At 39.4% G+C, this 12,987-nt stretch overlaps 1 protein-coding gene and 2 long non-coding RNA genes across 8 annotated transcripts in view; 1 reads left to right on the top strand and 2 right to left on the bottom strand.

Annotated features, from left to right (window-relative positions):
- The window catches only part of LOC145453615 (uncharacterized), a 371,639-nt gene extending 370,092 nt beyond the window's left edge, over positions 1 to 1,547 (bottom strand). For all 6 annotated transcript variants that reach the window (XM_080331929.1, XM_080331866.1, XM_080331616.1 and 3 more), the window contains exons 1-2: positions 1,444 to 1,547; positions 166 to 344 (exon numbers count right to left, since the gene is read on the bottom strand). In XM_080331929.1, the coding sequence (XP_080188055.1) occupies positions 166 to 344; positions 1,444 to 1,510 (246 nt within the window). In that variant the 5' untranslated portion in view covers positions 1,511 to 1,547. The remainder of the gene's footprint in view (positions 1 to 165; positions 345 to 1,443) is intronic.
- Positions 1,548 to 2,821: 1,274 nt separating this feature from the next.
- Positions 2,822 to 4,456, bottom strand: LOC145433567 (uncharacterized). Its single transcript, XR_013913139.1, has 4 exons — positions 4,054 to 4,456; positions 3,918 to 3,983; positions 3,770 to 3,859; positions 2,822 to 3,555 (listed from the first exon to the last, which is right to left on the bottom strand). It is a non-coding gene; the product is annotated as an uncharacterized LOC145433567 (long non-coding RNA).
- Positions 4,457 to 10,176: 5,720 nt separating this feature from the next.
- LOC145433509 (uncharacterized) lies at positions 10,177 to 12,393 on the top strand. Its single transcript, XR_013913121.1, has 3 exons — positions 10,177 to 11,128; positions 11,509 to 11,639; positions 12,154 to 12,393. It is a non-coding gene; the product is annotated as an uncharacterized LOC145433509 (long non-coding RNA).
- Positions 12,394 to 12,987: the final 594 nt, after the last annotated feature.

Below are 12,987 nucleotides of genomic sequence, written 5' to 3'. Positions count from 1 at the left end.
TGCAAACCAAAATTCAGAACAGCAATCGGGAACTAGATCTACTGGCAATTACAAATAACTATGCACCTTACTGTGCACATTTACGTGGAGTGTGAATGGATTACTCGCAAGTGAATTGATCACGCTAAAGTGACTGTACAAATGATGGGTGACATAGCCACTTACCGTTTGTTTCTCGAGCACGAACGCCTGTAATACGACTACAGATATTGCCAACATCAACGATGTCAGCAGGCACACTAGGTACAGCTTGCGGTTCATGTTCACACTCTCATTTGATTGCTGGGGTTTGCCAGTCGAGCGATCGGGGCTTCGCGATCGTATGGGTTGCGAAACGTAGCGCGCTGAAAGAAATGCCATCAATATCAAATTCCTGGAGGAATTTAGTAGATAGGGAAATTCATACTGCGGAAGTGTATAAGTTGCAGGTGTTTCTTTCTGTTATTTCATTTAAACATGATTTTTTTTCAGTTTGGTATTTGGTATTGTCATTCTTGTCATCGATTAACTTTTGAGATAACTATAAATTCATGTCCCTGGATTTCGTTTCACAAAGGCAATAAAATCGAATTCACCATCGAACTCTAAGCACACGGTCCATTTAGTAAGATGATGTATGTATCATTAATGTAATGAAAGAACATGATACAAGATAGGCTATTTCCTACGGCATTGGTTGTCAGTGACGGACTTTCCGCTGCGGCCAAACCAGCATAGCTAATATGGTGAAAACGCATTCTTTTTCTCAAGGAAAAATGGAGCCTACGTCCCAAAGCTATCAAGAATTAGCTAACATATGTAATGTATACGACTAATAAGTCATTATTATCATCGAGGCACCTTCTCGGTAGTGTTGAAGAACGCGAACAGAATTTGTGAACAGTCTATCTGCCTTGAATTCTCAGAGTCGAATTCAATTAAGTTGTGTGATCCACGATAATATTTTGATTACAATCTTATATGGAGAGGGTTGCAGTGCAAACAAGAAAACTCTTTGAAATATTAACGCAAGGCCGAAAACTATCCAAATGAAATCGGAATTTGTTATGAATTTCTTCCATTCGACAGTTTTAACCTTGCTGATCCGCCAAATTGTGGCGTGCAATTTGCACTTTAATATTAGATGCAATATGCAAAGACATGGCAGAGACCTATTTTACAAATAAGACATATAGTGACCGTACATTTTTAATTCCAATTTTAAAGGATTCATATGAAAATGTCCAATGTGACGTCACAAATGAAGATTCAAGGGTTATGTCTGAAACATGTTTTTTATAAATTATTTTTTGTTGTGAATATAACTCTATATTTAATCGTCGCTGCAGTTCTATAATACATGGATGATTGAAAAAAGTAATTATTTCGAGTAAAATTTGCACTGATTTTCATTGTAAAGAAATAAGAACATCCGTAGCTAATCCGTACGATTTTTTTCATTACCTGACATTGGGGCTTCGTAAACATCGAAAAGGTGCTCTTCGTACACGGCTTCGCTCGGAGAGTTCATTATTTACCTGCCTATGCTAACATGTGAAAGAACAAAATGACTTTTTATAGTTTGTTTTATTTTCTGAGACACTACATGCATATACTTCCTGGTTGTCACTCATCGTCGCTTTTGCAGAATCAACGTTACGTCGACCACATGATCGTAACATTATACATATATATAGAATATTAACAGCACGTATTGTGATGACACGAAAATTACATGCTGTCCGATGACATGTATTTCGAGCATATCTTCTGCTCATTTGATTTTTCCATTGGTCATTCTTTCGTAATGTTATTCGATTCCTAGGTATCAACAATATCATATCTGTAATGAATATTATTTCTAGTGTGATAGATGCGCAACCGGAAGTTCTATGTTGATTTTCCATGACATGACCGGTTAAATATTCGAAATAGTTAATTCAATGGTTTTCGACTTGTGGTACGCGAGAGATTTTTATGTGGTAGGCGAATAATTCAGAATTTATTTATTTTATATTTCGATCTCATTTGTTGTAAGAATGATATCAAAACCAGCGTCACGACACCAGTGTGATGTGGTTTAGAATCCTGGTTGGTTCTGACCAACTTATATGTGTCGGAGCTTTATCTACGCTCCTGTTTGCCGAGCGCACTGCAACTGCAGTGCAGTAAAAAGCCCAGACGCATAGTGAGCCAAGCTACAAGTCGGCAGCAACGACCCCGATTGTGACGCATGGGAGTGAGAGCGACTGAACAATGACCTCGAGAGAGATTGAAAGACGTCCGCAAGAATACAAAAAGCAAAGACCCATGTTCATTATAAAATTCGTCTCGTGAAGCACAAGGCCTAAAACGCAATAAACACCACTGTGTTGTGACCAATATTACATACATTTAGGGTGGGTTTCGAAAAGTTGTCTTAATTTAGACCTGGCTTAAGGCCAGTGATTGACTTGCTCAAGACGCCAGGCGTCGGTGGTCTTACTTCGGTTTCAAATGTCAATTTGGCGCCGCGCTCGGCCAAGTCCGTTAGTTGCGAGTAATTACTGTCTACTTCGTCGCTGTAGCGAGTTCAACACGGAACCGAGGCCAGTTGTTATTGTTTTGAGTTGCTTGCTGATGTCGTAAAGTATGGTAGCGATGCAGTGAAGGAATATGGAATTGCTTGAGTTGTTTAAATTTACGGACGGATGATCAGAACGGAACCCCGAGGAAGTATCTGGCAAATGATCAGCACGTTATCGCAAAGTATTCGAAGAAATAGTGCGGCTGTGATACCGATTTTTGAAGACACAACTGCCCAGCATTATGGCGTAATAATTGATGAAGATTATGGTCTTGGAGATGCTGAATATCCACTGAGGACTTATTACTCACGCCACTATTATGCCCAAGAACGTTGACCGAAAAAAGTCACTATTGTTTTCATGCATATTGTTACCCTCTGGCAGAGCGCAGTGCTTTGTGTTGAAGAAAATATCTCACGCATTGGCTATATTCAAGGAAGAACCTCAGAATATCGATATGACAATAGCCTGCTTCTGCCTTTACAATCATAGCAATGCTGACAAGGCAGATGGAGCTGAATTTGATGACATACTGCAACTGGAAGCGTTGACCGCACTCCCACAGTATCGACTCCTACAGAGAAATCTGCACGACAACGCATGATCTAGAGATTTTTTCTAGCTGGCATTCTTGTTTGCAATACATTCGATTACATTCCAAAACATACTCGTGCTTTATTTCTTGTGACACGTTAAAATGAGGTAAAATGTGCATTATGGCTTTAAGTAAGTTCAAGTTCATAAATTTGGAAACAAGATAGCGAAGTTATTGCAAGGGGCTTAGAAAACTGGAGCAGGCGAACATGAACGGCTGAACAAAATTGAATCAAATGTACAAAAGACATGTTTTGACTCTAGATTCGGCTAGCGTCAAATTAATGTTGTTCAGCATCTTCTATAATTATTAACGTTGAGACCATGCTCAACTTGCTTCATTCTCTTCTGCTTTATCACTGATGTTCAAATATTCGCTGCTTCATACTTGACTTCGGGCCTGGACTTCGGTGAGCTGTTGGTAGAGATATAACTGATAAATTTCGAACGAATTTTTTAAATTTTTATACTGGTGCTATCCATACAAAACTCAGTAGTCTATTGTAATACATAGCATCAGCAAACTATACGAATGTTAATAGCAATAATAATTAGATAATAATAATAATAGCAATAATAATGAGATAACAAACAGACAATTGATGGCCTAGTAATGAATGCAAATTTACCTTGATTTGGTTGGAAATGTTGCCCAAACAACTAGCAGATGCAGCTCCCAACTGCTACTCCATAAGTTGGCAGATCAGATGGGTCAGCATCTATCACAAAACAACTTATCAAGCATGGTATAAATATGAATGGAAATGACATACTTACAGCCCAGTGTTGGTATCACGGTGCGAGGAACTGGATAAAGCTCGAGCAAAGTGCTTTCAGAAAAACCTTAATATAAAAGGAACTGGATATTGGTATGCGCATTCACACTCTCATATACGGATAGATAGATAAATACCTATTTGATGGCTTGGCACATCACTGCTCGTTTGATTTTCTCTGTGTTCCAAAAGAATGGTGCTATCATTTGTTTCACAGCCTGCAGCTCACTCTGGTGGCACATTGCACAGCTATATAATAATTTTTACATTGACTGATTATGCTACTATGTCGATACCATGACTGGGTAGCAAATCTGTGAAAATCAATGTTGGATTGACATATATCTCAAAACATTTGGATTACTGAAGCGTTAGCATGTACTGCACTTTTAATATTATTGGCATATATCACTTCAAATCAATGGCCCCTTTAAGCTGCATACATGCGCAGATGCGCAGTGCTGACATGGTCTATGCACACAGAAAATCTGAAGTCATGACCCTTTTTTAGTCGTTACGCACTGTTGTCCGTGGGTCTGAGTAGTGAGTTCTTGAGTGTACGCACAGACTCGTCAAAAATTAGAGGGAACATTGCTTCAAATCTATAGCGTCAAAATTAGAGGGAACATTGCTTCACATCTATAGCAATTCACTAACAACTTCATGCCTAGTCATGTAATTTTTCTTTCCGAAACTTCTGGATCTTTATCCACTATGCTGAAATTCGGTCCGCGTGCAGTGAGCGGAATATCAATACAATGCTGGTTGAAAAAACACATATTGATCAAAGTTCGATGTAGTCGGCACTATTCTAGAAGGTAGCGGTTAATCATATTCATGACAATGCTCATAGGGGGGAGCAAAAATGGATATTTAGGGGAACCCTGAAATCAATCACAGTTGCGTGCAAGTGGTGCAACATTGATTAGGCTCAACGAAATGAGCATGATACATATTTTCTATTTTCTGGTGACGCGTCGTGTGTTAACTTTTCGACTAGAACCACAGCAACGGCAAACTGTCAAAACGTCAACGTGCCTAAGTTAAAAGACGTAACCAGTCGAGAAAACAATAATGATGAGTTGACGTTGGACGTAGGCTATCAATAAAGGACCTGTTGATCTGCCGCAACCTAAAATCTCATCTTGGGGCTTCTTCGATACATGCACTATATTAACTGATGTTCCCCATGACCACTGATCAGCATCATTACCCGTAGCGGATTCTTATCGCTGACCTTTCTTTACCGAAATGGGCGGGATTCGCAAGTCCAACGCTAGGCACACCTTTACGCCTTACCCCAAATATCACTTCCCGTGTCTCGTAACCATAGTCATATCATATTCGTAACCAAATTGATTGGAGTCAGATGACGAGGGTTACGGTGGTCATAGGGAACATTACTTGATACAATATGGTGCGGTTATGGGAGAAGTGCTGAGGTGTCCAGTGCTCAGGGCTCTGGCTATCCATTTCAAATGAGATCTGCTTATGAAGAACCCTGCAGCATTTGTTCACTGTAAATCCCATTATATAACGGTATATCATATCAGATTGTCACGTTCATGACAAGATGGATCACGTTATGTGATAAAACATTGCTCCAAACTGCCTGACAGCACTAAACAATAATATCATCTGATTTGACTAGCTGTTCATCAGAAAAATGGCCTACCTCCTCCAAAAAACAGCACAACAGTTACCAGCACAGGAGACTTCAGCCTACCCCCTACCAGGCTTGGATATCTGTCTTAACAAAGACCACGCTGGGAGGGAAATCCCCTTAAGTCACAGTTTTGAAATTGACTTAGGGCTGAGGGGTGTAGCTTAAGCCCGACGACGGGATTAGGTTGACTATTTGAAACCCACCCTTATTTCGGTGGTTCTCACACTGTGGTACACGTAGGCTAACACTATTAGGGGTACGCGAGAGCATTTTAAGAGGTGGCGCGAATAATTAGGCGATTTTTAGATTATTTTAGTTTACATTTGCAGTTTGTTCTTGTAAGAAATCATTCAACTAGATGTGCAGACAAGCTTGTGGACACGAAACAGTTTTTTTATCACATTAAAAGTCTGTTTTCTTGCCATTCATCGTTGTTATGGCATAGTAATAACGCTAAATTTATTAAATGCATTTCACTAAAATAAGTCATTATCATACCAGATGGTACGCAGTGCAATAGAAACAAATTGGTGGTATACGATGGGAAGATGATTAAGAAACACTCGCCTTTCATTGAATATTGGGATGACTCTGAAATGAGAAATTCGTCTACAATTGCAATATCTGATTTTTTTTAACTTTCATTGCAGAACTTGATTTACATTAATTCCAATAATTCTTTCTTAATCATGGTACTATTTAAACATTCACTGCATTTGCATCAGCGGTTTAGGTCATATATAAACAATTGAATCGAGATAATGTTTCAATAATGTCGATATCTTGAATCAATATCTTGATTAAATATATTTTTCGGAACCGTATATATCTACATCAATCCGGCTCCGTATCTGCGCTCGACACTATACTTCTGCTAAGCTGTTCTAAAAAATCGTATAGCTAGTCTATTTCAAGCTGAAACAGCGATAATAAAGTTTCGACTATGTTCGGTGCGCTTACCATTGTACTTTCGGAATAGGTAGCTGTATAAGATGCAAATGCCAAAGCAGTATTTTAAGTATTTCATCATCAGTCACGGCAGTTAGACTTTCTCAGTTGCAAACCTTTTGCGATTACCTGTTTCCCAAGGCCTTCCTCACAAAAATCTAAATATAGGCATTATTACATGAGAATACCACGTTTTTGCATTCTTCCAGAAGTCATCTCCAAGGACTTCGAAAAAGCAGAAGGATACTAAGCACAGCCATTATAACTGACGTTATTACTGACTTCACCATTATTACTGACGTCTTATCAGACTCAGAATCTCGAATTTTACCCTGATCATCTTTTACTGAGCTTCACTGATTGATATGTACCACCTGTTATCTCCTGCTAACAAGTCGACAACCACAATCCTGCATGCTCCAATCGATTCGAATACTTACACAGACACCGGAAAAACACGACGAAATTAAAATAGTCAGTACACGAACAGCAAAAAACTGTTGAATATATAGGATATCGCATCTAGCCTACTGCAAAAGTTATCAAGGCTTTTAATACAAAACGAATCAGTAAGAGCTCATAGGTCTGGCGAATTGTTTAAATTTGGAGTGGGCAACTTTGGACTCTGCGGAATGGTTTCGAAATCTTGTTTTTTCTTGAGCAATGGTCGTCAAAAACAAAAATGTGGAAAATATGTTACGGCTCATGCACTTTTAATCGAAAGAATGCGTGTTCAGTGGTAACACACGATTACCGAGATTTACCGCCAGGTGGCGAGATAGCGCAGTGTTATAATCTACAGAACAATGGCTTGCGGGCTCGAGTCTGACCGAGGTCGACTCCAGAATTCCTACTCAAGTGTTGGAGGTTTATCCAGGCTCCTCTTCGCCATCTCATCCGTGTACCGACAAGATAGCGTAATGGTGAAGCGTCCGGCTTCTTGATCGGTAGGTAGTTAGTTCGATCCCCGGCCGGGTCAGACCAAAGACCTGATTAGTAACACTGGGTATCCATGACTTCACTGCTTGGCGCTCATGCATTACTGGGATAGCATGGGGGGGGGGGGTGCATGACTTAGAAAGCCGTAAAGGCTATCTCTGCGCTTCCTTGTCCAGCGGCATATGCACATCATGCACTCATGGTATGCATATGCACAGATCGTGTGTATGTGTATCATGAGTCAGTGTGTATACCGCAAAAACACCAGGGACCAAAATAAACTATGTCCTTTCCTAAGCAGTGTCTTATAAGAACCTAGAAGTGGGCCACGCAACAAGTCGGCAGCAACGGATAAAAAATGATGAATACCATGGACACTACAAGTAATAACCGAGCTTCACCCGTTTTATTTTTTCAAAATTAATCTCGGGGATCGCGACCACTATAATTCCGAATCTTCACTGCACTTTTGTAGTAATCAAGTGTTTACCGTAGCAGTAACGAACTCCTCGTGAACTTGGACTGGCCCGTGGACTACCATGACTGCATGGACCATTTAACACGTAGATTCCAAGATCATAAGAGTTATGAAAATTAAGAATGATTCATATTCGCATAATATCAGTTAGGGATGCATTTAAAACAAATGGTGTTTTAAAACATGTTTTGAGCTGAGTTTAAGAAAATTCATTTAAACGACATTTTTTTTCTTCTTCTAGCAAACGTTGTATAATTATGCCATACTTGCGTAAATACTTTCGAAAATCATACGACAAAGGAGTGGCCGGAATTCTCGAAATCGTCTTCGGTTCAACAGTTATATAGCATGCAAATATGGATCATTGGTACGCAAGAAGTGAAGCGTTCTGATGACGATGACCGCAGACGATGTGGTCTCGGTTAAACATATTTTCTGTGACACTGGTCGGAAGCCTTTCTTGTCGAAGAAGCCATATGTACCCTACATTTTCAATTGTCAATCTCAATGCACAATCGCTTTGCATTCGGTGAGCATGCCTCCTCTTTACATCGCCTAGGCCCTAGGACAAGGTGGGTGTCTTATTCCTATGACTCCCCCAAGTCGTTTCAACACCTTCCTATCTTTTCATTGTATCGCATTTTTGTGCTGTATAGAACTGATAAAATTGCTAATAAACGGAACTGAACTGGCTGAGGTCAAAATTAAGGGTTTGTGACGTCATATTAAAACATAAAACACTAAAAAATGTTTTAAACAAGGATCATGAATTTATTTTTGTTTTGATGCAACCCTAAATACAGTTCTTACCAAACATTAGTTGCACGTATAACCTTTTTATGTTTTATACAGTGTTCGCGTACCACCTAGCTTGTATCTAACTATAACAGGATTTCAAACTCGACAACAATGAAAGGTAGGCCTAAATATCTTCGCCATGCTAGATATTGCATTCCTCGAGATTAAAGCATAAAAGTCGTCACTGTCCTCCATACGCGGTTTGTCAAGAATGCAAGATTAATTCAGTGAATGAGTATTGGTACGTTCATACCGCCCAATATTTTGCATACAAAATATTCAAATCTTTTATACTTAGAATGACCGTTATACCACCATCCAAACAAGTAGTTAGTTACCTGTGACGTGAATTGTGTCAAGCGAGAATTTTTTTTCGGATTTGCGGGATCGAGTCTGAAGTATCCTCGAATCGGTCGTATTATAAGATTTATGAAAATAGGATATGTAAGATTATACCGCTATTATAGCTTTTTAACGTGCCTCACAATTGCTGTTCTGATGCATGACACTCGGCTGCATACAGCATGTGCATATTTGATATCGATATTAGGAGGATTCTAAATTAGATATCCACTGCTCACGCAAAGTAACAAGTAGTGTCTTGCAAAATCACAGCCATAGATCAATGCAAGGGCCATAGAAACTGGGGACATATGGCGTTGGCCGATTTTACATCGACATCGACAAGTAAGCTTAGTTGTGGCTGATTACGAAGTACAAATATCGATTCATCGAATATTTAAATTCTCGATCCGCTGAAGGTTATCGCGTACCACCTGAGAGAATTTCTCGAACCACTGGTGATACGAACAATACCATACCACAGTTTGGGAACCACAGATATATTATGACAAGTATATTGCTGATGTTGTATTTCATGAACATTAGGAGACGTAGGCAATGAAGACATGCAGTACGCCGGCTACTTGTGGGTAAAATAGATGCAATAACCTAGAAATCTAATAGTTAAGTCATGCAACTTATCATCCCACCATTATACTAACCAAGATCGTGCCTTTGAGCAAGAGCCAAACTGAAAATGAAAGAAAACAACTACCAATACTCGGAGATGCATCGTACTGATAATGTGGTAGCTAGGGTTGCATCTAAAACTAATATTAATTTGAAAACAATGATGTTCAAAACAAGGCCCTTATTTAAAACATGTCTTTCTATTTTTTCGTTTTTTTAAAGCCATGACGTCACGAATATTCACTTGTGACTTCATGTGGATTGACATTGTCATTCGAAAATGTAGGGTAGTCATAGCTCCTTTTGACGAAATATCTACGTACTATACACACAAAAAAATCTGGTAGATTTACTGGGAAATCTCTGTAAATTTTGCAACGAATTACTAGTCGCAGCCCATAGCTGTGAGTAGCTTGTAATTTTACATTTTGATGTGTAATATTACCTTAATTTAGCTGTAAAGTCAAGTTACCGGAATTTATTCGCAAAATTACTGGCAGTTAATCGTTCCTGCAGTATATCAGGCTATTGGCAAAATTGATTAGCTTGAAAATCGCTGCGGCCAATGTTATACGTGGAACTGAATGTTACTGATATCATTTTTTGTGGTGATTTGACCTGATTCAACCACGTTCGCGAGACTGGGGTCTATCATACGGAAATTGTTGGCCCTAGTACCAATTTCATTAAAGTACATACTGGGGTAAAAGAAACAACTGACAATCGTAGCTAATGTGGTACACCATAGCCACTATATTATATTATAAGGCTATGGCTATACGGCCGGTTTTGTTGGTTACCAGGGATAGGACTGATAAGTTAAAATATCAGTTTAGGATGTATAATATTGTTCGGGAAACTGGAAATATCAGCACCGCATGCTAAGTTGACCATTTGTTAATGGCGGACATCGCGATCTGTCATAGGTTACAGTAGGTTAGGGTTACGCGTTACTGCTTTTTCTGAGTTTCGTAGTAAACAACCAACGCACAACTGTGACATCACAAGCAGCGTCTGGGTAAGTATATGTATAGTAAGTAGTGAACATCACGTGGAATATATATCAATTTATACGAGATTAGATGGAAAAGAAAGGGACTATATGTAATGATAATTGTTTCTGTATGAAAAAATACGACCTAAATCAAACATTATAACGTGGCCGGTAAATATTATTGGTGGCATGTCAGCGGATGAATACCACTCGATTTGAAATCGTTCGAGTGTCGTATCGTCGTCTGGCCATTATTGAGATTTGAGCAAAGGGTGGAGCGCCATTATGGAATCGGTCATAGGTGTCTCGCTAAACGTACCGGTATTCCAACCCGGCTGGAGCGAAGCTTGTTGTGCGTGAAGAAAGTGGATCCTTGAAGATTCCTAGGAATGCTGAATGGGATACGCATCGTAAAAGGTACAGTACTACATAGTATTTGTTACCGTGAATATCTACGACTGTGCACACCATCGGGATGACTTTGATTTCATTATTGAAATATTTCATTCGCCGCATTCTCTGTTCTATTTTGGGATATTAGTCGACTTACATAGTGACCTGTGACACCACATACTCCGCCACAGAGGAGTTGAAACTGTTGGTTTGTTCATGTAATTTTCGGGCCATAGCATAGAGATGTTTCCATCCACTGCTGGATTTGTTTGGCACACATGCCTCCTCAAATGAGGAACCTTTTGCTTCAATACATTAGATCAGTGGTTCTCAACCTGCGGGGCGCGAGAAATTGACTAAGTCTGTCTGAATTCTGACTAAACGTGTTTCACAACCATTTTCAGAAGACGATTGTTGAAGAAGAAACTTATTTCGTATTCAAGAAAGCTCGCCAAATTCAAACTCCAGCAGTCGCATTCAACTTCATTTGAGCAGATTTTTGATATTCTTTGAAGATTTAGAGCAATTCCCACGTGTAAGTCATTCATTACTTCATAGATTGGGCAGTAGCCTAAAGCTCAGTGCACTGGGTAGCTGTTGGTAATAGCTGGCGAACTGCACTACTTAAGACAGACTTAGATGCAATATAGGTTGCTATGCGGCGGCTATGCCCTGGAATGCGGCCTTAGGCTACCGGTACCTAAGTAATTGAAATGTGACCGTGATTAGCAAAAAGGTTGCCTATCTCTGTATTAGATGATGTGCTCTTTTTACGTGACGATAAGTGCATCGGGGGCGTAAACTTTTTGGCCATCGCCGAGGGTGGCGCATGTCCAAAAAGGTTGAGAACCGCTGCATTAGATAAAGTAAGTCATGAATCTCTGCTATATCATGTAAAAGGCGGAGCCGTCGTCACAAAATGTACCAGTAACGGTACTTCAAAAATTGTTATATTTTTGTTAGCCTATTTGTCTTAGTAGTTATTGTAATGTCATGTCTAGATTAGGAACTTTGCTTAATATAGCGACTTACGCATGAGTTCTTTTTAGTGGAACTGCAAGATACTAGTCACACAGAAGGAATGAAGACGAGAAAAAGAAACAATTGGAAGTTTATCCGGCGGTGGAATTAATTCACCTTTTCTTGGGACCACTTGCGCTATATTTGCATTCCTCCTACAGAAGAATTAGACCTCCAGCAGCAATACTTTTTCATCGTGAATCATGAATGAATATACAGTTGTCCCAATGTCGTTTTTAGAGCGTGAAGAAACTTGCTGTATTTTGGCATCGCGTTGCTTTGGGATAGGTATGGATGTACGTGAATTTAGAAGCTGGCATGTAATCTGATTTACAAAGGACAGCATGTAGGGTTGTAGGTAGGAGGTAAAATTACAGTCTCCTCGTAAATGTACAGGAGAGAATGTAGATTGAATATACCAGAGGTGACTGTAACATTACAGTCTGGCGTGTAGAGCTAGATTACCGGACGGGTGTAAGTTGAATTTACATTGAGTGACGGTAATGTTATATTACTGCCAAGTGGCTGGCCACCCTGCTTCCAGACATTTCGCGGTAAATCGAGGTAAATTTTTTTGTGTGTGTAGCTGTTGAACCGACTATTTTGAGGGTTTGAACCATCTGATATCATATATGCCGGCTATAACGACTGGTAATCGTTCGTAGGCTCATACGACATGTTTTTTGGAAAGTATATACACAATTATATCATAATTATACAGCTTTAAAAACACAATTTAAAAAACAAAACATGTTTCAAACAAAGTGTTCTAAACACCCATTTGTTGTAAATGCAACCCTAGTGGCAGCTGTTTAAAATACGTACAACGATTGGTAATTGATGATAGCAGTGAGCTTTATGCT

Source organism: Botryllus schlosseri, chromosome 1 (assembly GCF_051294905.1).
Source record: "Botryllus schlosseri isolate E-star chromosome 1, Bs_hap1, whole genome shotgun sequence".
Classification (NCBI taxonomy): domain Eukaryota; kingdom Metazoa; phylum Chordata; class Ascidiacea; order Stolidobranchia; family Styelidae; genus Botryllus; species Botryllus schlosseri.
This window is presented reverse-complemented; position numbering and strand designations above follow the sequence as displayed.